General features: G+C 47.8%; 1 protein-coding gene across 2 annotated transcripts in view; it reads left to right on the forward strand.

Moving 5' to 3' along the window:
* Positions 1-21,249, forward strand: part of LOC124718993 — a 661,726-nt gene that overhangs the window by 345,032 nt on the left and 295,445 nt on the right. For both annotated transcript variants that reach the window (XM_047244663.1, XM_047244664.1), the window contains exon 2: positions 20,025-20,229. In XM_047244663.1, coding sequence (XP_047100619.1) covers positions 20,097-20,229 — 133 coding nt within the window. In that variant the 5' untranslated portion in view covers positions 20,025-20,096. The remainder of the gene's footprint in view (positions 1-20,024; positions 20,230-21,249) is intronic.

Raw genomic sequence — 21,249 nt, forward strand, 5'->3', positions numbered from 1 at the left:
GCAGAATTATATATTTACAAACTGTTTCTCAAAATACACTGACGAAATAAAAATAGCAACACTAAGGACTTCCGAGACATAAACGAAACTTTGTACACGTGTTTCTACATCTTAAACATGATGTCTCATGATAATTCGTGCCAGTGGCATAAGAGTGGCGATAGTAACGCCACTATGCCGGATGCAAATTGGGCTTGCTTTCCATACGCGCTGTAACGGTCGTGTGCGTTAGTTAGTTTTGAGGTTGGGCGTAGTCACACTCATGCTCATAAATCAACGATAATGCTGATACATGGAGAAACAACGCTCTGGTGGGTGATTTGCGGGTTTAAATCTCCTCCGGGTATGACCATGCAGTGCATTTTACCTGCAGTCGTCGCACGGTGGTGCTGGCAGCAGTCCACACACGCAGATGTGTGTTGGTGCATGTCAGAGTACGGTGCAGCGAGTAAGTGTGCAGACGTTTGCAGACATGCTAATGGTGACTTTGTGTTGAAAATGGCTCAAAGAACACATATTGATGACGTTATGAGTGGTAGAATACTAGAGTGACTGGAGGCTGGTCAAACACAGCAGGTCGTAGTACGGTCCCTCCGTGTGATCTCAAGATAATGGCAACGATTACAGCTGACAGGAAACGTGTCCAGGCGCTACAGTACGGGACGTCCACAGTGTAAAACACCACAAGAAGACCGATATCCCACCATCATTGCCAGCAGACGGCCACAGAGTACTGCAACTAGCCTTGCTCGGGACCGTACCGCAGCCACTGGAACAGTAGTCTCCAGACACACAGTCTATACACGACTGAACAGACATTGTTTATTCGCCCGGAGACCTGCAAGGTGCATTCCCTGGTCACAGGAGAGCCCCTATAGTCTGGTGTCAAGAACACACTACATGGTCATTGGAACAGTGGTCCCAGGTTATGTTCATGAACGAGTGCAGGTATAGTCTGAACAGTAATTCTCGCCGGGTTTTCATCTGGCGTGAACGAGGAACCAAATACCAACCCGTTAAGGTCCTTGAAAGGGACCTGTATGGAGGTCGTGGTTTGATGGTGTGGGGTGGGATTATGATTGGTGCACGTACACCCCTGCATGTATTTGACAGGGGAACTGTAACAGGTCAAGTGTATCGGGACAGCATTTTGCACCAGTATGTCCGCCTTTTCAGGGGTGCAGTGGGTCCCACCTTCCTCATGATGGATGATAACGCACGACCCCACCGAGCTGCGACCTTAAGGAGTACCTTGAAACACAAGATATCAGGAGAATGGCGTGGCGTACCTGTTCTCCAGACCTGAACCCCATCGAGCACGTCTTGGGATGTTCTCGGTCGACGTATCGCTGCACGTATTCAAACCCCTAGCACACTTCAGGAGCTCCGACAGGCAGTGGTGCAAGAATGGGAGGCTATACCCCAGCAGCTGCTCGACCACCTGGTCCAGAGTATGCCAACCAGTTGCGCGGCCTATGTACGTGTGCATGGTGATCATATCCCATATCGATGTCGGGGTACACGCGCAGGAAACAATGGTGTTCTGTAGCATAGTGTTTCAGGACGGTCTTCTCAACTTATCACCAATACCGTGGAGTTAAAGACCTGTGTCGTGTGTGTTCCCTATGTGCCTATGCTATTAGGGCCAGTTTTGTGTAGTGCCACCACATTCCGCAATTATCCTTAATGCATGAGCATGACTGTAGTGGATGCTAGTTATGAATGCCTTTAAGGTGACAATGACGCCATTATCAAAACGCCACTGAGCTTGACCGAGGTCTAATACGGCTACGAGAAGCTGCATGTGCATTCTGCGATATTGCAGAAACCATCGGCAAGGATGTAGCCACTTTACATTACTGCAGCCTGCGGGGGTCACGAGAATGTACGGTCGCAAGAAGACCGTGCTCAGGCCGGCCACGTGGTAGCACTATGGACAGGGAAGACCACTGTGTTCGGCGTAGGGCTCTGGTGCATCGTACTGCATCTGCAGCAGCAATTTAAGCAACATTTTGTACCACAGTGACACAACGAACGATTTCAAATAAATTACTTCAAGAACAGCTCCGAGCCAGACGTCCTGTAGTGTCCATTCCATCGACCCCAAAACCATCGCCATTTGCGGCTTCAGTGGTGTCAAGTGAGAGCCCATTGGGGGCCAGGATGAAGCTCTGTTTTCTGATGACAGTTGGTTCTGCCTCGGTGTCGGGGATGTCCGTGTGTTGGTTAATATTAGTCCAGTTGAGGGCCTGCAACCAACTTTTCTGTGTGCTGGACAAACTAGACCTATAAAATGTTCAAATGTATGTGAAATCTTATGGGACTTAACTGCTAATGTCATCAGTCCCCAAGTTTACACACTAGTTAAAATGGAATGATCATATAAAGTTGATCGTCGGTAAAGCAGATGCCAGACTGAGATTCATTGGAAGAATCCTAAGGAAATGCAATCCGAAAACAAAGGAAGTAGGTTACAGTACGCTTGTTCGCCCACTGCTTGAATACTGCTCAACAGTGTGGGATCCGTACCAGATAGGATTGACAGAAGAGATAGAGAAGATCCAACGGAGAGCAGCGTACTTCGTTACAGGATCATTTAATAATCGCGAAAGCGTTACAGAGATGACAGATAAACAACAGTGGAAGACTATGCAAGAGAGACGCTCAGTAGCTCGGTACGGGCTTTTGTTAAAGTTTCGAGAACATACCTTCACCGAAGAGTCCAGCAGTATATTGCTCCCTCCTACGTATATCTCGCGAAGAGACCGTGAGGATAAAATCAGAGAGATTAGAGGCCACACAGAAGCATACCGACAATCCTTCTTTCCACGAACAATACGAGACTGGAATAGAAGGGAGAACCGATAGAGGTACTCGGGGTACCCTCCGCCACGCACTGTCAGGTGGCTTACGGAGTATGGATGTAGATGTACTTAACCTAAATTATCCTAAGGACAAACACACACACACACACACACACACACACACACACACACACACACACACACACACACACTCTCACCCATGCCCGAGGGAGGACTCGGATCAAAAATGGTTCAAATGGCTCTGAGCACTATGGGACTTAAGATCTGTGGTCATCAGTGCCCTAGAACTTAGAACTACTTAAACCTAACTAACCAAAGGACATCACACACATCCATGCCCGAGGCAGGATTCGAACCTGCGACCGTCGCGGTCGCGCGGTTCCAGACTGTAGCGCCTAGAACCGCTCGACCACTTCGGCCGGCTGGTCGTCTTACCGGATGACGTGTACTTGCTCCCCGGTCGCTTATGGGTTCGCGATGTGTCGTCTCAATTTGTGGTTCAGCCGTGTCATTGCTCGGTCACTGCTTTTAGCATTGTTTGCGTTCTTCGTCCTAGTATTTGTAACATTGTATGTAGCTTGTGATGTCGACTGCTCAGTTATTTTAGTGCTGTCTCCGTGCTGGTGTGCGAGGAGTCAGTCAGTTGGCGTGGAGCAGCGAGGAAACCTCCTCAGGGCGTAGTTTGGCCGGGCCCGCTGGCAGTCTCTACGCAGTGTCGGAATGTGTAGGGCTGTTCCCATCGCTACGAGGTCCGTGGCTCACCGACCCTGGACACGAAAGTCATGACTGTTCACATTGTGCCGTTTGGTTCTCGTTGTTGGCTGTTCTGACATTCCCGCGAGCAATAATGTGTGCGTTCGAGATGGCGAAGGTTTAGCCACCGTCTGGTGGAGTCTAACTGTATCTGGTTATTCGCAATTGAAGTGCACCAGCGGAATGTTCTGCCTTGTGGCCGTTAAAATTCCGGTTACCTGCCCTGGCCGTTGATGTAAATTCAGCCAGTGCCCTTTCCTCACCGTGTCGTCGCTGTCCAGAATGGTGTGTACTTCGACAGCTTAATGTATGCTTGGTTGTGGACGTCCATGCCTTTTACGTTTGCATTGAACTCCGGGTTGTGTGCTGGTCGAGTGGAGCGCAAGTTACCTTGTCTGTGGGTCTGTTGACTGTCTGTTGGTTGGGTTGTCGTCGGATTGAGAATGGTTGGGCCGACTGCCTGTCTCACCTAAGTGAACGTTAGCTTTTCAAGTGCTGGCCGACCCCCGAAACTTCAGAACGCCGTTAGCTGCATTGCCTTTTCTTATTTGCTGTTTTCTATATTTGTATGGCTCATAGCCGATGGTTGTGAATTAAAGTTGGTTTTTAGTGGTGTTTTAAGTCATCGGTCTTCAGCCGCCTTAAAATTAAAGTTCCTTCCTTGTCAAGTATTCCATTGTTTGAGGTCTTCATCCTAATTTAAGATGAGGCTTTGTTGATTAAATTTATTTTACCCTGAGTTTTAAGTCATGGGGCCTTCAGCCGTTTATAAATTAAGGATCTTTGTCTTTCGAGCATCAGACTGTTTGGGGCCTTCAGCCTAACTGAAGAGAAGGCCTTATACCTTGAGTCTTAAATCATCGGCCGTCAGCCGTCATTAAATTAAGGTGGTTGTTTTTTCAAGTGTTAGATTTTTGGGCCTTCAGCCGAATTATAGAACTTACTTAAGGTGAGGCCTCCTGCCTTCTAAATATAAGTGTCCGTGAGTCCGAACAAGCCAGTAAGAAAACTCGCCCAGGAAATCGATGTTAGTGTCGGAACGGCCCACGCAGCTGTAAGGAGAAAATTAGAACTTTTCCCACACAAAGTGACAGTCGTGCAAGAACTGAGAAATACTGATCATGGCAAGAGACTGCATTGTTGTCAATGGTTCAAAAATTTCGTTTAAAAAAATGGAAGGGATGTTCATTAATGAAACGTTTTTCACTGATGAGGCATGGTTTCATTTATCTAGGTACATGAACTCGCAAAATTCTCGTATGTGGAGTACTGCAAATCCAGTGTGTATTCATCAGGAACCATTTCATTCCGTGAAAATAGGAGTTTGGATTGCAATTTCTAGACGTCGGATTGTGGGTCCCATATTTTTCAACGAAACGATAAACGCACAACGATACTGCAGTGATATTCTGTACCCATTCACTGGATAACTTGTGTTAAGCTCGCGTTTCAATGTCACTGCTTGCTGATGATTTTGGTGATCGCATAATTTCACAGGGACTTTGGCCTCCACGATCGCCTGAACTAACACCGCCTTACTTTTTCTTCTGGGGTGCAGAGAAAGCGACTGTCAATAAAAACCGTCAAAAATCCATCGATGAATTGAAAACTGCAATATCCATTTCCACTGCTTCTGTTACAGAAGAAATGTTACAGCTTGTGTTTGGAAACATGATTAGACGAATTGAATTGTGTATTCAACAACAGGGGGGACACTTGCAACATTTAATGTGAAAATTTGTAAGTAAAAATGGATATTCAAGAAATTCATTTCGGTATATTCACTGCAGCATACGGCACGCGCGGCTAACAATGATACGGCACTGCGGAGAGATCCCGTATACCACCCTGTGTGGTGTTTTTAAAGTGCGCGTCATTTACGACGGCCGCAGAGTTTAGGTTCGTTTTGCGCATCTGACGTCACAAAACACAGTCAGCCAATGAACAGAGGACGACATTGCCAGAGCTCGACTGCAGTGCAGAGCACGGACGAGTGTCTTCAGTTTTAGAAACGTTCAGTCATAATTAAAGTAATTGAACAAAAAGCAATGTCTTGATAGCAGACTTTCTATAAAAGAAAATTTGGAAAAAGCATTCTTTATACCAACTGCTTAATATTCTATTAATTAATTAAACCAAACAAGCAATATGCCTCCTAATTCAGGCAATACCAAGGAACTTCATTCTCACTAACCGCTTTTTCGCAATAAAGAACAGCGGTAATTGTTTATTTCCTATTGTACTTCGACGAAACGTGAGTAATTCACATCATACCAACAGTGTTCGTCGGTATTTAGGATAGTTCTTTAAAGTACTGCTAAACGACGAGCTGTGTTAGCGTAATGGTTGAGGTGTTTGGCTGCGAAGCTAAAGGCTCTGAGTTCAAATCTTCTTCGGTGCTTAGTAGTTTCTTTATTTAAAAACAATATCGAAGTGTCTTACTTCATGAATTTTATTCGTTTGAATGTAATTTTTTAAAGTTTCTAGTGGCAATTAAAATCGACCATACGGAAAGTATACGCTGTGGACTTTTACCTCTGCAAACTCTTCAAAATTTCGTGCAATGGTTTACTACATTTAATGCAGCACAATAACTGCTTTGAACATCGAAACAAAATTAAGTCATTTATGGGGGGAAGGTATCAGTCAAGAAGATGTGTGAAAATCAAATTTTTGGGCCAAATAGTTTTTGTGAAATCGAATGATAAGCTTGTCAAAGCAGTCGGAACACCATGTGTCTGCACAGGCGAGCAGTGCAGTGATGGCAAAATCGCGCACAGCGTGGAATGCGGGGAGCACGTCTCTGTAGGAGCGAAAGGCTTAATGCGGCCGTGGCACCTTTACTTCATAAACTGCGCGCTCCCCCCTAAACGTAAGTTTGCGAACTATACTATGGAGCTGCTTCTCTTGGCGCGTACAACTGGCAACGCAGCAATCTCCCGCGTCTGGGCGGGCATGCGCGAGCCGCCAACATAAAACAATTGAACTATAGTGTCAAAAAGCAATAACGTGGCGTTCGCAGGCTATGTTCAGTATGTCTTGTCGTCCGTTTTCTCTACTCTAAACGCTTGTTCACAGATGCATGCGAAAGGCAGAGAATAATGGCGAATTGTCTGCGAATGCTCGTTCGCTTGTGTTCGCCTGCATTCGCCTCGACGTAAGCCGGGCTACAGCAAATCCCGGCGGCGCCTGCGGCCAGCTCGAGCACGCGCAGTTAATTGAAACAGGAAGGAGGCGAAGCCGCGAGCAGTCTGAGCAACAGCCCGCGGTAGCTCTCAGCCTAGCCTAGCCTAGGCTAGAGCAGCCACAGAGGAGCAGCCAGCAATTAGCGCCGGGGCGCTGGCTTCTGCCAAGCTGGCCCCTGCGCGCCCAGAGTTTTAATGAGCGCCACCTGGCAACTTATTCACAAACTCCAGCGGATATAAACGTCAGGATTTATTACTCGGCAAGACGAACTGGTAACTCAGACGTAGCGGGAGCTAACTTGCTCACGCGACTGTGTACTCTCAGGTTCCATTGCATATTAAACTATGGTGCTTTGCAACCTCGTACTGTGCGCTACAAAGGCATTTCGCCTTCCTCCGCAACAAACAGCAGTAACTACAAAACCTCACCTGTTTAAAGAGACGTGCGCTGACACACTACTGGCCATTAAAATTGCAACACCACGAAGATGACGTGCTACGGACGCGAACTTTTAACCGACAGGAAGAAGATGCTGTGATATGCAAATGATTAGCTTTTCAGAGCATTGGCGCCGGTGGCGACACCTACAACGTGCTGACATGATGAAAGTTTCCAACTGATTTCTCATACACAGTTGACCGGCGTTGCCTGGGGGAACGTTGTTGTGATGCCGCGTGTGAGGAGGAGAAATGCGTACCATCACGTTTCCGACTTTGATAAAGTTCGGATTGTAGCCTATCGCGATTGCGGTTTATCGTATTGCGACATTGCTGCTCACGTTGGCCGAGATCCAATGACTGTTAGCATAATATGGAATCGATGGGTTCAGGAGGGTAATAAGGAACGCCGTGCTGGATCCCAACGGCCCCGTATCGCTAGCAGTCGAGATGACGGGCATCTTATCCGCATGGCTGTAACGGATCGTGCAGCTACATCTCGATCCCTGAGTCAACAGATGGGGACGTTTGCAAGACAACAACCCTCTGCACGAACGGTTCGACGTCGTTTGCAGCAGCATGGACTATCGGCTCGGAGACCGTGGCTGCGGTTACCCTTGACGCTGAATCACAGACAGGAGCGCCTGCGATGCTGTACTCGACGAAGAACTTGGGTGCACGAATGGCAAAACGTCATTTTTTTCGGGTGAATCCCGGTTCTGTTTACAGCATCACGATGGTCCCATCCGTGTTTGGCGCCACTGCGGTGAACGCACATTGGAAGCATGTATTCGTCATCGCCATTCTGGCGCATCACCCGGCGTGATGGTATGGGGTGCCATTGGTTACACGTCCTTGTCACCTCTTGTTCGCACTGACGGCGCTTTTAACAGTGGACGTTACGTTTCAGATGTGTAACGACCCGTGGGTCTACCCGTCATTCGATCCCTGCGAAAGCCTAAATTTCTGCAGGATAATGCACGACCGCATGTTGCAGGTCCTGTACGGGCCTTTCTGGATACAGAAAATGTTCGACTGCTACCCTGGCCAGCACATTCTCCAGATATCTCACCAATTGAAAACGTCTTGTCAATGGTGGCCGAACAACTGGCTGTTCACAATACGCCAGTAACTACTCTTGATGAGCTGTGGCATCATGTTGAAGCTGCATGGGCATGTGTACCTGTACACACCATCCAAGCTCTGTTTGACGCAATGCCCAGGCGATTTGTTGTCCATTATGTTGGATTGTTAATGCTATCCTCCGAACCCAGTCCTGATGAACTTTGACCAACACATCTGGCTGCAAACAATAAGACAGAGTAAGCACACCACTTGCACTTACAACACGCTACACGATAATACGAGTTCAGCACTCATTCCACACTTAACACTTAATTCAACGTAATCCTAAAGTTTATTATTTCACATTTTTATTAAAGAAAGTGAAACCTGGTTGTCAAGGAAGGCCAGATTCAGTTACGACTGTGGATGGGGCCGTAATCAGTTACTATTGGTTTCCTTTTGCAGTTACACACATTTATTTTATATGGTAATTCCAGACTCAGTAATAAATAAAGATATCACACGTCATTAATGAAAGAATAAACAACTGCGTAACTAATAGTGCTTTCAGTGCGTTACAATTTACCAAATGAGCATAAAATACAGACATGGCAAATAATGTTTTAAAAACAAGCTAATGTGATCTCAATTAGAATTTTAAGGCAAGTAACCACAGTCACGGCTGAAGGCCTTTAACGCCAAGAACGGCGATTGTAAAATATTTAACACACACACTGTGAAACAGCAGTGCAAACGGGTGAGAAAAAATGATGGTAAACTTGGTAGAACAACCATTTAAACCTGCTGTAAGGCGAAGAATGGGTATTATATAAAAAAATTTAGAAACATACCATAAACAGCAAATACAACAATAAAACACAAGGGGCAGTCGCAGACGGTGCACTAGGAATCGACCTCTGAGCAGGTCCGGCAAAAAACAAATCGCTTAGTGATGAGATAGACAAGAGTTGCATTCACTTCTCAAGATGGTAACTCAGACTAGTGGCAGTCTAACGAATGACTAATAATAATCTTGCTGGTAGAAGAATTGCAAACCAACTTACAATCAAGAAAGCTGTCAAAAGTACGCACCTTACCGGACAGCAGCGGCAATACGAGGAAACGTACACTGCCGTTACATACACTAACCTCCAGGGCAGGTAACTGGGGCTTTAGCCGCCACCATGCAAGAAAAATTACTGCTGGTTGAACTTAACAAATTGTAACAAACAGAACGCAATAAACAGTAAATAGAAGTCGAGGAAAGCTAATCAGATCCGCCTTCCCCTAGCACTCCACTCGCTGCTCTTCGCCTCCGCAACACTACGAGTAGCAACACGAACCCAAGTCACCGGAGAAACGCAAGATCTCGCAAGGGTGGAGGTTTCTCTGGTTGAATCCAAATGCGCTCAACTTAAAGCTTTCAGGATCCGGTTTACGACGAGGTCGTGCACCCTCGTGACCACAGGCCATCGATCCGGCGCTACATGTGCGCCGCCAGCGGTCCCGGCGTATTCTGGCTCTGCGAGGACCTGGCTCCTCCTGAGTCCCCAACCGAACTGCACACTGACACGACTGCCCCAAAGATAGGGCCACAGTTACTACATATCGATAACCGCCGCTGCTGACACTAGCGGACAGGCAACGCTTGCGAAACCAGGTGGCGCCAGTCAACACGAGAAGAAGACAAATTACCGCAGCCGTGTCAACTAAACGATACGGTCTGGCCTCCAAGAGAGGAGAGAAACCTACACTAACGCGAAACGCAGCACGGCTCACAGATGAGTCCCGATTTCATATGGTGAGAGGTGATGGTAGGTTTCGAGTGTGACACAGACTCAACGAAGCCATGGACCCAAGTTGTCAGCAAGACTTAGTGCAAACAATAACGTGCCATGTCATCAGGTCACAAGTGTTCACGATTGGTTTGAAGAGCGAGTGATTTGGATACTCAGATCGCCCAACAAGAATCCCATCGAACATCTGTGAGACAGAAGTGAAAGATCCGTTCTTGCACAAAATCGTGCACCGGCATCCCTTCTGCAGTTATGGACGGCTGTAGAGCAGCGTGGCTCCATAGAATGATTACTATTAAAAACAGTCTTGATCACGATTTATTTAACAAGGTGACCGGTTTCGACCACTACTGTGGTCATCTTCAGACCATTGAGTAGGAACCTCTTTCTATTGGAGATTCTCTAACAGAAAGAGGTTCCTACTCAATGGTCTGAAGATGACCACAGTAGTGGTCGTAACCGTTCACCTTGTTAAATAAATCGTGATCAAGACTGTTTTTAATAGTAATTATTTATAAGACATTGATCACTGCTGTTCCCGTAATGCATTCAAAAGTAATCCATAGAATGAGATTTTCACTCTGCAGCGGAGTGTGCGCTGATATGATACTCCCTGGCAGATTAAAACTGTGTGCCGGACCGAGACTCGAATTCGGACCTTTGCCTTTCGCGGGCAAGTGCTTTACCATCTGAGCTACCCAAGCACAACTCACACCCCGTCCTCACAGCTTTACTTCCGCCAGTACCTCGTCTCCTACCTTCCAAACTTTACAGAAGCTCTCCTGCGAATCTTGCGGGACTAGCACTCCTGAAAAAGGATATTGCGGAGACATGGCTTAGCCACAGCCTTGTGCCTCGCAGTGCATTCCTTAGTCTGGGCGCTAACGACCATTGTAGTTGTGCGCCCTAAAACCACAAAAAAAAAAAAATTGCCACAGCCTGGGGGATGTTTCCAGAATGAGATTTTCACTCTGCAGCAGTGTGTGCGCTGATATGAAACTTCCTGGCGGAAGTAAAGCTGTGAGGACGGGGCGTGGGTCGTGCTTGGGTAGCTCAGTTGGTAGAGCACTTGCCCGCGAAAGGCAGAGGTCCCGAGTTTGAGTCTCGGTCCGGCACACAGTTTTAATCTGCCAGGAAGTTTCATATCAGCGCACACTCCGGTGCAGAGTGAAAATCTCGTTCTGGAAACATCCCCCAGGTTGTGGCTAAGCCATGTCTCCGCAATATCCTTTCTTTCAGGAGTGTTAGTCCTGCAAGACTCGCAGGAGAGCTTCTGTAAAGTTTGGAAGGTAGGAGACGAGGTACTGGCAGAAGTAAAGCTGTGAGGACGGGGCGTGAGTCGAGCGTGGCTCTATATTTATGCGAGGTATTTCCAAGGACTCGTTGTGTCCATGCCTCGTAGAGTTACTGCACTACAAACAAAAGGGGGTCCGACACGATATTTGCGGGGATCTCATGACTTTGGTCAGCTCAGCGTATTGCGAAATACACTCCTGGAAATTGAAATAAGAACACCGTGAATTCATTGTCCCAGGAAGGGGAAACTTTATTGACAAATTCCTGGGGTCAGATACATCACATGATCACACTGACAGAACCACAGGCACATAGACACAGGCAACAGAGCATGCACAATGTCGGCACTAGTACAGTGTATATCCACCTTTCGCAGCAATGCAGGCTGCTATTCTCCCATGGAGACGATCGTAGAGATGCTGGATGTAGTCCTGTGGAACGGCTTGCCATGCCATTTCCACCTGGCGCCTCAGTTGGACCAGCGTTCGTGCTGGACGTGCAGACCGCGTGAGACGACGCTTCATCCAGTCCCAAACATGCTCAATGGGGGAGAGATCCGGAGATCTTGCTGGCCAGGGTAGTTGACTTACACCTTCTAGAGCACGTTGGGTGGCACGGGATACATGCGGACGTGCATTGTCCTGTTGGAACAGCAAGTTCCCTTGCCGGTCTAGGAATGTTAGAACGATGGGTTCGATGACGGTTTGGATGTACCGTGCACTATTCAGTGTCCCCTCGACGATCACCAGTGGTGTACGGCCAGTGTAGGAGATCGCTCTCCACACCATGATGCCGGGTGTTGGCCCTGTGTGCCTCGGTCGTATGCAGTCCTGATTGTGGCGCTCACCTGCACGGCGCCAAACACGCATACGACCATCATTGGCACCAAGGCAGAAGCGACTCTCATCGCTGAAGACGACACGTCTCCATTCGTCCCTCCATTCACGCCTGTCGCGACACCACTGGAGGCAGGCTGCACGATGTTGGGGCGTGAGCGGAAGACGGCCTAACGGTGTGCGGGACCGTAGCCCAGCTTCATGGAGACGGTTGCGAATGGTCCTCGCCGATACCCCAGGAGCAACAGTGTCCCTAATTTGCTGGGAAGTGGCGGTGCGGTCCCCTACGGCACTGCGTAGGATCCTACGGTCTTGGCGTGCATCCGTGCGTCGCTGCGGTCCGGTCCCAGGTCGACGGGCACGTGCACCTTCCGCCGACCACTGGCGACAACATCGATGTACTGTGGAGACCTCACGCCCCACGTGTTGAGCAATTCGGCGGTACGTCCACCCGGCCTCCCGCATGCCCACTATACGCCCTCGCGCAAAGTCCGTCAACTGCACTTACGGTTCACGTCCACGCTGTCGCGGCATGCTACCAGTGTTAAAGACTGCGATGGAGCTCCGTATGCCACGGCAAACTGGCTGACACTGACGGCGGCGGTGCACAAATGCTGCGCAGCTAGCGCCATTCGGCGGCCAACACCGCGGTTCCTGGTGTGTCCGCTGCGCCGTGCGTGTGATCATTGCTTGTACAGCCCTCTCGCAGTGTCCGGAGCAAGTATGGTGGGTCTGACACACCGGTGTCAATGTGTTCTTTTTTCCATTTCCAGGAGTGTACATTTTAAAGGCAACTGTCAGTTCTTTATAGGGTTTGTCAGGAAGGTAGATATCTCAATGGGGTTACGCATTTCTGATCACTATTTTCTTCATTCGAATGATTCTATACCTGTGTTTGTACGTATTTCTAATACACGGTTCTTGCTCAATACCTTCGGGGCTTCAGAAACGACTCAGCGAATGTTGCAAGAAGTAAAGAGGATGCTCAACAGTGGACATAGCATCTCAAGTTCCGGTTCCTGGTACACTCCAGTGTGTAGTTATATTAGGGGAGTAGCATGTCAGAATGTGTGGACAAATGCCGCGCGGGATTAGCCGAGCGGTCTGAAGCGCTGCAGTCATGGACTGTGCGGCTGGTCCCGGCGGAGGTTCGAGTCCTCCCTCGGGCATGGGTGTGTGTTTTTGTCCATGGGAGAATTTTTAAGCAGTGTGTAAGCTTAGGGACTGATAACCTTAGCAGTTAAGTCCCATAAGACTTCACACACATTTGTGGACAAATCATCAGCTCCCTTATGTTGCGTCGAGTTAGTGTGCACCCAACGATAGGCAGTCCAGTGAACAGTTCCATAAGCGGACTGCTGTCAAGGCTTCCTGGGGCAATACCGAGCGAGGTGGCGCAGTGGTTACCACACTGGACTCGCATTCCGGAACGCGACGGTTCAAACCTCGCGTCCAGCCATCCTGATATAGCTTTCCTGTGATTTCCCTAAATCGCTGCAGCCAAATGCCGGGATGGTTCCTTTGAAAGAGCACGGCCGACTTCCTTCCCCGTCCTTCACGAATCCGATGAGACCGATGACATCGCAGTTTGGTCTCCTCCCCCAAATCAACCCAACCCTGGGGCAATTCGTGTCAGCGAGTTCTCTGAATCACACGCAGGTACTAACGTTTGCGACGTCACGAAATACTGCCAGTATTGAGCACCTGTAACGCTGGTCAAATAGTTGGAGAGACACGCTACCCACTGACGTTTGTCTGTTCTGTGTATATCTTGTAGTTTATCCACAGTTAACTTCTGAAACACTGGAGGTCATAGGCGCTTGTCGTCTCTTGTAATCAGGCGCACAGAATTCTCTTACGGTCTGACGGGAAAGTATGGCTGTTCTTTGGCACGCCGGTGATTTCGGCGTCGTCCTACATTCAAAGTGGATGTGAAGCTCTACAGAACATTGGCGTCCCTTCCTGATACAGACTTTATTGCTCACCAGAGAGACATGCTAGCGCGTGAATTCCGGTACCTATGTTGTTATGGTCTTCAGTCCAGTCAGTTGTTTGATGCAGCTCTCCATGCTACTCTATCCTGTGCATGCTCCATCTCTTCCCGCGCCCGGGTTCGATTCCCGGCGGGGTCAGGGATTTTCTCTGCCTCGTGATGACTGGGTGTTGTGAGATGTCCTTAGGTTAGTTAGGTTTAAGTAGTTCTAAGTTCTAGGGGACTGATGACCATAGATGTTAAGTCCCATAGTGCTCAGAGCCATTTGAACCATTTTTTGCAAGCTCCTTCATCTCCGAGTACTACTGCAACCTACTTCCTTCTGAATCTGCTTAGTGCATTCATCTCTGGGTCTTCCTCTACAATTTTTACCCTCCACGCTGCCCTCCAACACTAAATCCGTGATCCCTTGATGCCTCAGAACATGTTCTACCAACCGATCCCTACTTCGTCAAGTTGTGCCACAAATTTCTTTTCTCCCCAATTATATTCAGTACCTCTTCATTACTTAAGTGATACACCCATCTGATCCTCAGTATTCTTCTGTAGCACCACATTTAGAAAGCTTCTAATGTCGTCTTGTCTAAACTATTTATCGTCCGTGTTTCACTTCCATACATGGCTACTCTCCATACAAATACTTTCAGAAACGACTTCCTGACACTTAAATCTATACTCGATGTTAACAAATTTCTCTTCTTCAGAAATGCTTTCCTTCTTGCCATTGCCATCCTACATTTTATATCCTCTCTCTACTTCGACCATTATCAGTTATTTTGGTCCTCAAATACAAAACTCGTTTACTACCTTAAATGCCTCATTTCCTAATCTAATTCCCTCAGCATCACCCGTTTTAATTCGACTACATTCCTTTATCTTCGTTTTGCTTTTGTTGATGTTCGTCGTATATCCTCCTTTCAAGACACTGTACATTCCGTTCAATTGCTCTTCCAGGTCCTTTGCTATCTCTGACAGAATTACAATTTCATCGGCAAACCTCATTTATTTCGTCTCCATGGATTTTAATTCCTTTTTTCTTTTGTTTCCTTTACTGCTTGTTCAATATACAGATTGAATAACATCGGGGATAGGCTACAATCTTGTCTCACTCCCTTCCCAACCACTGCTTCCCTTTCATGCCCCTCGACTCCTATAGCTGCCATCTGGTTTCTGTACAAATTGTAAATAGCCTTTCGCTCCCTGTATTTGACCCCTGTCACCTTCAGAGTTTGAAATAGAGTATTACAGTCATCATTGTCAAAAGCTTTTTCTAATTCTACAAATGCCAGGAAGGTAGGTTTACCTTTCCTTAATCTGTCTTCTAAGATCAGTCGTAGGGTCAGTATTGCCTCACTTGTTCCAACATTCCTACGGAATCCAAACTGATCTTCCTCGGTACGTACTGCCAGCATAAAATTAACAGTCTGCAATATACATGCTCAACATACGTCCCCAGTTTCCACAAAGATGACTCGGTCTCCTACTGTATAACTTACTGTTAATGAGAAGTTGCCAACTTTCCGAATGAGCTAAGTCTACAGCGGAGTAAATCAGGTGAAAATTGACCTCCCGACACTCTCGAAGATAGGTGCATGTTGGGCCAACATCGTGTACGTGGTCAGCCTCAAACACATTCCATCTGTGGATAAGACGTCCATGTTAGTTGGGCGTGATTTTAGTATCATCTTATGAGCTCTCCAACAAACTATGTTGTCGTACCCACACAGAGCACTATTCTCCCCTGAATTATGTCAAGCCTCCCACCCCACTTTCGGCGTGTGGCAGATGGAGTGATATTCTGAAGGAAATGGTTGTCACAGGAGTGTGGGGCGTCACAACGCCGAAGCTTTTGAGATCCCAAAGACGTCTAGTGCGACCACAGACCGCCATCTAGTGCTCAAGTAAGACCACATACAGTTGGAGCGTTTCGCGTCACTGGCCGGGAGGCCCCTTATGGGGCAGGTCCGGCCGCCTTGGTGCATGTCTTATTACATTCGACGCCACATTGGGCGACCTGCGCGCCGGATGGCGATGAAATGATGATGAAGACAACTCAACAGCCAGTCCCTGAGCGGAGCCGGGAATCGAACCCGGGCCCCTTAGAACGGCAGTCTGTCACGCTGACCATTCAGCTATCGGGCGGACTTCAGTTGGAGAATCATAGAACGACTGTAGTAGACATTTAACATCATGGTGGTGCCCTCTGTTGCTGTGTTTATCTTCAACTCATCTATGGATCGATTAAGCAACACTCTAGAAAAGAGAGGGAAACTGAGTCAAGGTAAGGTCGAAAAGATGTCCACTTCAAGAGATGGGACCTTTTCAACCTCGATGGTGGTGGAACACAGTACAACAGGTAGTTGCAGAGCTACGAAATCACTAGTGCGCCTGTTTATTAGCTCAATGTGTCATCCCGGGGAAAGAATCTCATCCTAATTCAGTCCTAGGCTGTTAAGGATACTGGCTTGTGATATTCTTCACGGGTTATCAGCCGGAACATGTCGTCGTCCAGTCACACTATTTCGGCGGACCAGCTGGCCGCCATCTTCAGGTGCGTTAATGCTCGTGCACTGGCTCGCCAGAACTGTTTATGAAATTCCGTATCACTGTGGAAAGAAGTTGAACTCTAGATTTATTTAAACAATTTTTTATGAATTTACTGTATTTACTAGCGATTCATCAAGAACATTAACATATTTTATAACAGTATATGAGCGTGGAAGTAGTTGCCAGGGAGTAACTGATGAAATCAAAATGAAATTGCTTTTAACAAATGTGAATTTTATTCCTAAAAGTTTTTTTAAAACAGATTTAAAATTATAAGCAGAAAGCACCCTCTAAATATCAAGTTAAAATTTATTCAGAGGCAGAAAGAAACAAATTTTTGAGTGTATGAGCTTTTGGGCTGAGAACCTTGCCGCTCCCTTTTGACACGGCCGTAGACACGACCGCTCACAACAACCTTTGAAAGACTACACTGGTGCGAATCTGCAACACACCAGATTACCTTAAAGTTTTAACAATTCACACAAGCACACAAACTATGCACCCCATAGGAGGGATGGAAACGGTACAAAACACTAACAATTAAAAGATTAACTTGCCACCGAAGGTGCAACTTGATTTTAACTTCTAAGAAAAGTCTTACAGTGGAAGGGTGGCAACTTTATATAGTAAAATGATCATTTAAATAAAAGCCCATGAAATGCAATCTTAGCCTACATAAAATTATACAAAGCTGGCCAAACATGCTCTACAGCACACATATACCTCCTCTCAAGATGATAGGCAAGCTAAAAACATATTTCGGGAATTAGGCCGTTACACTTCCAGAAATAATTTCGTTAACACACCGAATCCGACAAACATGATAGAGGAACCTATTAACGTACGGCATATTGATAGGGAGATTACCGAACAACCCGAACCGCAGGTTGCTCTAACCAGCCCCTACTCCAAAAGGGAAAAACGGACCACGGACCACCCAACTTATAAATAACCACCTTCCCGCGGATGGGCAAACGGAGAAGAATAGTGGGATGACCCCAAAACAAAGCGGCTGGTGACCTCACCAAGAAAACAAGTAGAATTTAACAAGTAAATGAAACAACATAGGACCAAACACTGCCGGTCGCGGTGGCCGTGCGGTTCTAGCGCTGCAGTCCGGAACCGCGGGGCTGCTACGGTCGCAGGTTCGAATCCTACCTCGGGCATGGATGTGTGTGATGTCTTTAGGTTAGTTAGGTTTAAGTAGTTCTAAGTTCTAGGGGACTGATGACCTAATATGTTAAGTCCCATAGTGCTCAGAGCCATTTGAACCATTTGACCAATCACTTAACTTCTAATGAACTACGATTTCTGGCGAAGACCTGGCGCAGCAACCCCAAAACCCTCTCCCGAACCGTCCGCTGCCAGCCGCTTCAACGGACGCAGGAAGGCGCGCCGATCTCCCGTCTCACGGCGTCGCAGCTCGCCCCGGCCGGTCCGATGTCGTGGGTTGACTCCTGTTGCTCTCGTGTCAGCCGCGAACCCACTACCCCTCGCTACCTCGCTATACGCCGCGGCCCACTGGACTCACGTGGGGACCTCGCATGCGCCGACGCTCCAGGCGGACAAGTCATCTCGTGTCTCAGTTCGCGACCGACCAACCGATCGATCCAACCGCCAATGACCATTGCCTGAGCAAACTCGAGCAGACTGGTGGCCTAACGCGCAGACTCAGATGCAGGAACTAAGCCCCGACCGGGCGACCACTCGCTGAGTTCTCTCACTGCGCCTCAAATTCCGACGAGAGACAGAGTAGCAAGCTGGGGACGAGAGAGTGACCCCAGATTGACGCCAGGCTCACCCAGACTGACCAACTGGCCTGGCTCATAGCGCCCCTTAAATGCACGTGAACAGGCAACTTTTCCCTTTTCCCACCAGAGGGAGACACCAAAGCTGCGATTGCCACAGCGGCGCCACCGCCAGAAGCGAAGGGCGACTGCTTCACACAATGCGCTGAGGCGCACTCTTAGCAATTTTTACCACGGCTCAGAAGTATATTGGTCAAACTGTTCGAACTATTCAGGACTGGTGTGGGGAACATCATCGGCACACTCGGTTGTTCCAGCCTGAGAAGTCGGCAGTGGCGGAACACTGCCGTAACGAAGGACACAGAATTATGTATGTCAAGACACGATAGATCTCACCTGCTTCTCGCTATTGGTAATGTGTTCTTGGGGAATGCATTGAAATTATATTATCAAGTAATATTATTAACAGGCATAAAGGTTTTCCTCTAAGTAAGACATGGAATCCGACATCAAACAACAACGGTCTTCTTTTCGATCATTGGATTCTTCCAGCTAGTGCTGTTGCGACTTATCATTAATGCCGTCTTCTCCAACAGGCACGCTGCGTGTCTACTTGCCTGCAGGAGGCGCTGCCCATCATCTCTCCCATACGCGGTGCTCTGTCCGTGATGTATAAAGGCTTCCGTCGTTGAGGCTGAATTCAGTTCTGGGGAGGCAGTGCACGAGCATTAACTCACCTGAAGATGGTGGCCAGCTGGTCCGCCGAAATATTGTGTCTGGACGACGACGTGATCCGGCTGCGAACCCGTGAAGAATATCAGCAGTTATTACGCCAGGGAAGTGTACGAAGTCGTAGTGGGTTGTGCTGTGAAATTTGTGTGTGTTTAAGGAGGCTTCCCGTATTCACCTATTTACGTGTTGGCCTGGGTTACTCTTTCTGTAAATAAAAAAACGTTAGGTTTCAAGACATACTTTCATTGAATCTCTTATTATTATGTCAGTGAACTTAAAAAAAAATTGAAGACACCAAAAGAATGCGATAACTGAATTAACAGTATCAGATGAGAAGTTTTGTAAGCAAAAATGTTCTTAAATTGAATAAAAAATTTTAATGTTTATTTCCTCTCTCTTTAATTTTGGGCGTGTTAACCACTGACAGTTCTGCTGGCTACTTTTATTTTCTGATTTGGCCGGACGCGGTGGTCTAGCGGTTCTAGGCGCTCAGTCCGGAACCGCGCGACTGCTACGGTCGCAGGTTCGAATCCTGCCTCGGACATGGATGTGTGTGATGTCCTTAGGTTAGTTAGGTTTAAGTAGTTCTAAGTTCTAGGGGACTGATGACCACAGATGTTAAGTCCCATAGTGCTCAGAGCCATTTGAACCATTTTTTTTTTCTGATTAAAAAATGGCACTTTTAGAATATTCCCCCTCTTGTGGATGCCTAAGCAGCAGGTACTTACAATTGAACAGGGTGTCAACTACACAGGCACGCCTGTGTCCGCTGGATGAAGGTGCTGACGAGACTGGCTGTGTGTGTTCCAGACCGCTGGCCGCGCGCGTGCAGTGAGTGACAGAGGGAAAGACAGCCAGCCAGAGAGGAGGCACCCCAGCAGCATGCGGCCCGCCCCCGCGCTCTCCGCCCTCGCCGCCTCCGCCTGCCTGCTGCTGATCGCCTCCAGGCACAGCAGCTTCGTCGACTCGGCGCCCGTCGACGAGCAGCCTCGTCAGCAGTCGCAGCCCCTCTCCGGTAAGCGCTGGACGCCTCTGCATGGGTTGGGTCAGCCTGTATACAGCGCGCGCCATCGCATTTCACTTCTTAACACTGCTACTCATAGCAACAGAGGAATGAACCCCCCAGAAGTACGAGGTGTGTGACAAAAGGACGAGACTGGCAACATCGCCAGCGATCTGGCAACGGTGTCTCCTTCTACTTGGGCAGACCGATGTGTTCACCCCTTCCAGAAGCTTAAGCCCGGTCTACAAGTAATGTTTTGTCATCAGTCTTGTGTGCTCATGCAAAGTTGGCAACAAGACTGACACAAATCACTCAGCTACAGGGTGAGAATTACCGAACTACGTGAAATAAAATCGTCATAACTTCTGAACGGTTTGCGTTAGCACGTTCAAAATGCACGGTTTGCCGTCGGGCACGGTGGGAATTAGTATGCGCTGTATGGTTTGGTTTAGCGACGTAGTCCACATTCATTTGGATGGGTTCCTCAATAGGCAAAACTGGCGCATTTGCGGGACTGAGAATCCGCATTTCGCGATCGAGAAATCTCCTCACCCTCAACGGGTGACTGGTGGTGTGCGATGTCCAGTCACGGTACAGTCGGTGCCACATTACTTGATGGCACGGAGACTAACGGACTGTACGTGAAGGTTTTGGAAGGGGATTTCATCCTCATTATCCAAAGTGACCCTGGGATCTGGTGTCACAGAACAGAGCGGATCAGGTTGTGCGAAGGGGCCAAAGTCAATTCTGTTAGTTATACAAGAACACGCACAACATTACTCCTCAAACCAATGCACAGTTTTCTCTTTAAAACAACAAAGACCAATTCACAGTTCAGGGCTCAAGTAAGTTCTCCCAAATAAGTTAAAATGATTCCCTCTAAAACGGCTGAAGGCCTTACTTAAGTAAAATTGCAATATCTTCTCGCTACTTCAAATCAGCTAAGGAAATTCTTGAGAAGCCAAGCATTTACAAACTTCGGCTAAAGGCCATAATAAGGAAAATTCAAATTAATTCTTCGGCTGAAAGCAC

Source organism: Schistocerca piceifrons, chromosome 10 (assembly GCF_021461385.2).
Source record: "Schistocerca piceifrons isolate TAMUIC-IGC-003096 chromosome 10, iqSchPice1.1, whole genome shotgun sequence".
In the NCBI taxonomy this organism is placed as follows: Eukaryota; Metazoa; Arthropoda; class Insecta; order Orthoptera; family Acrididae; genus Schistocerca; species Schistocerca piceifrons.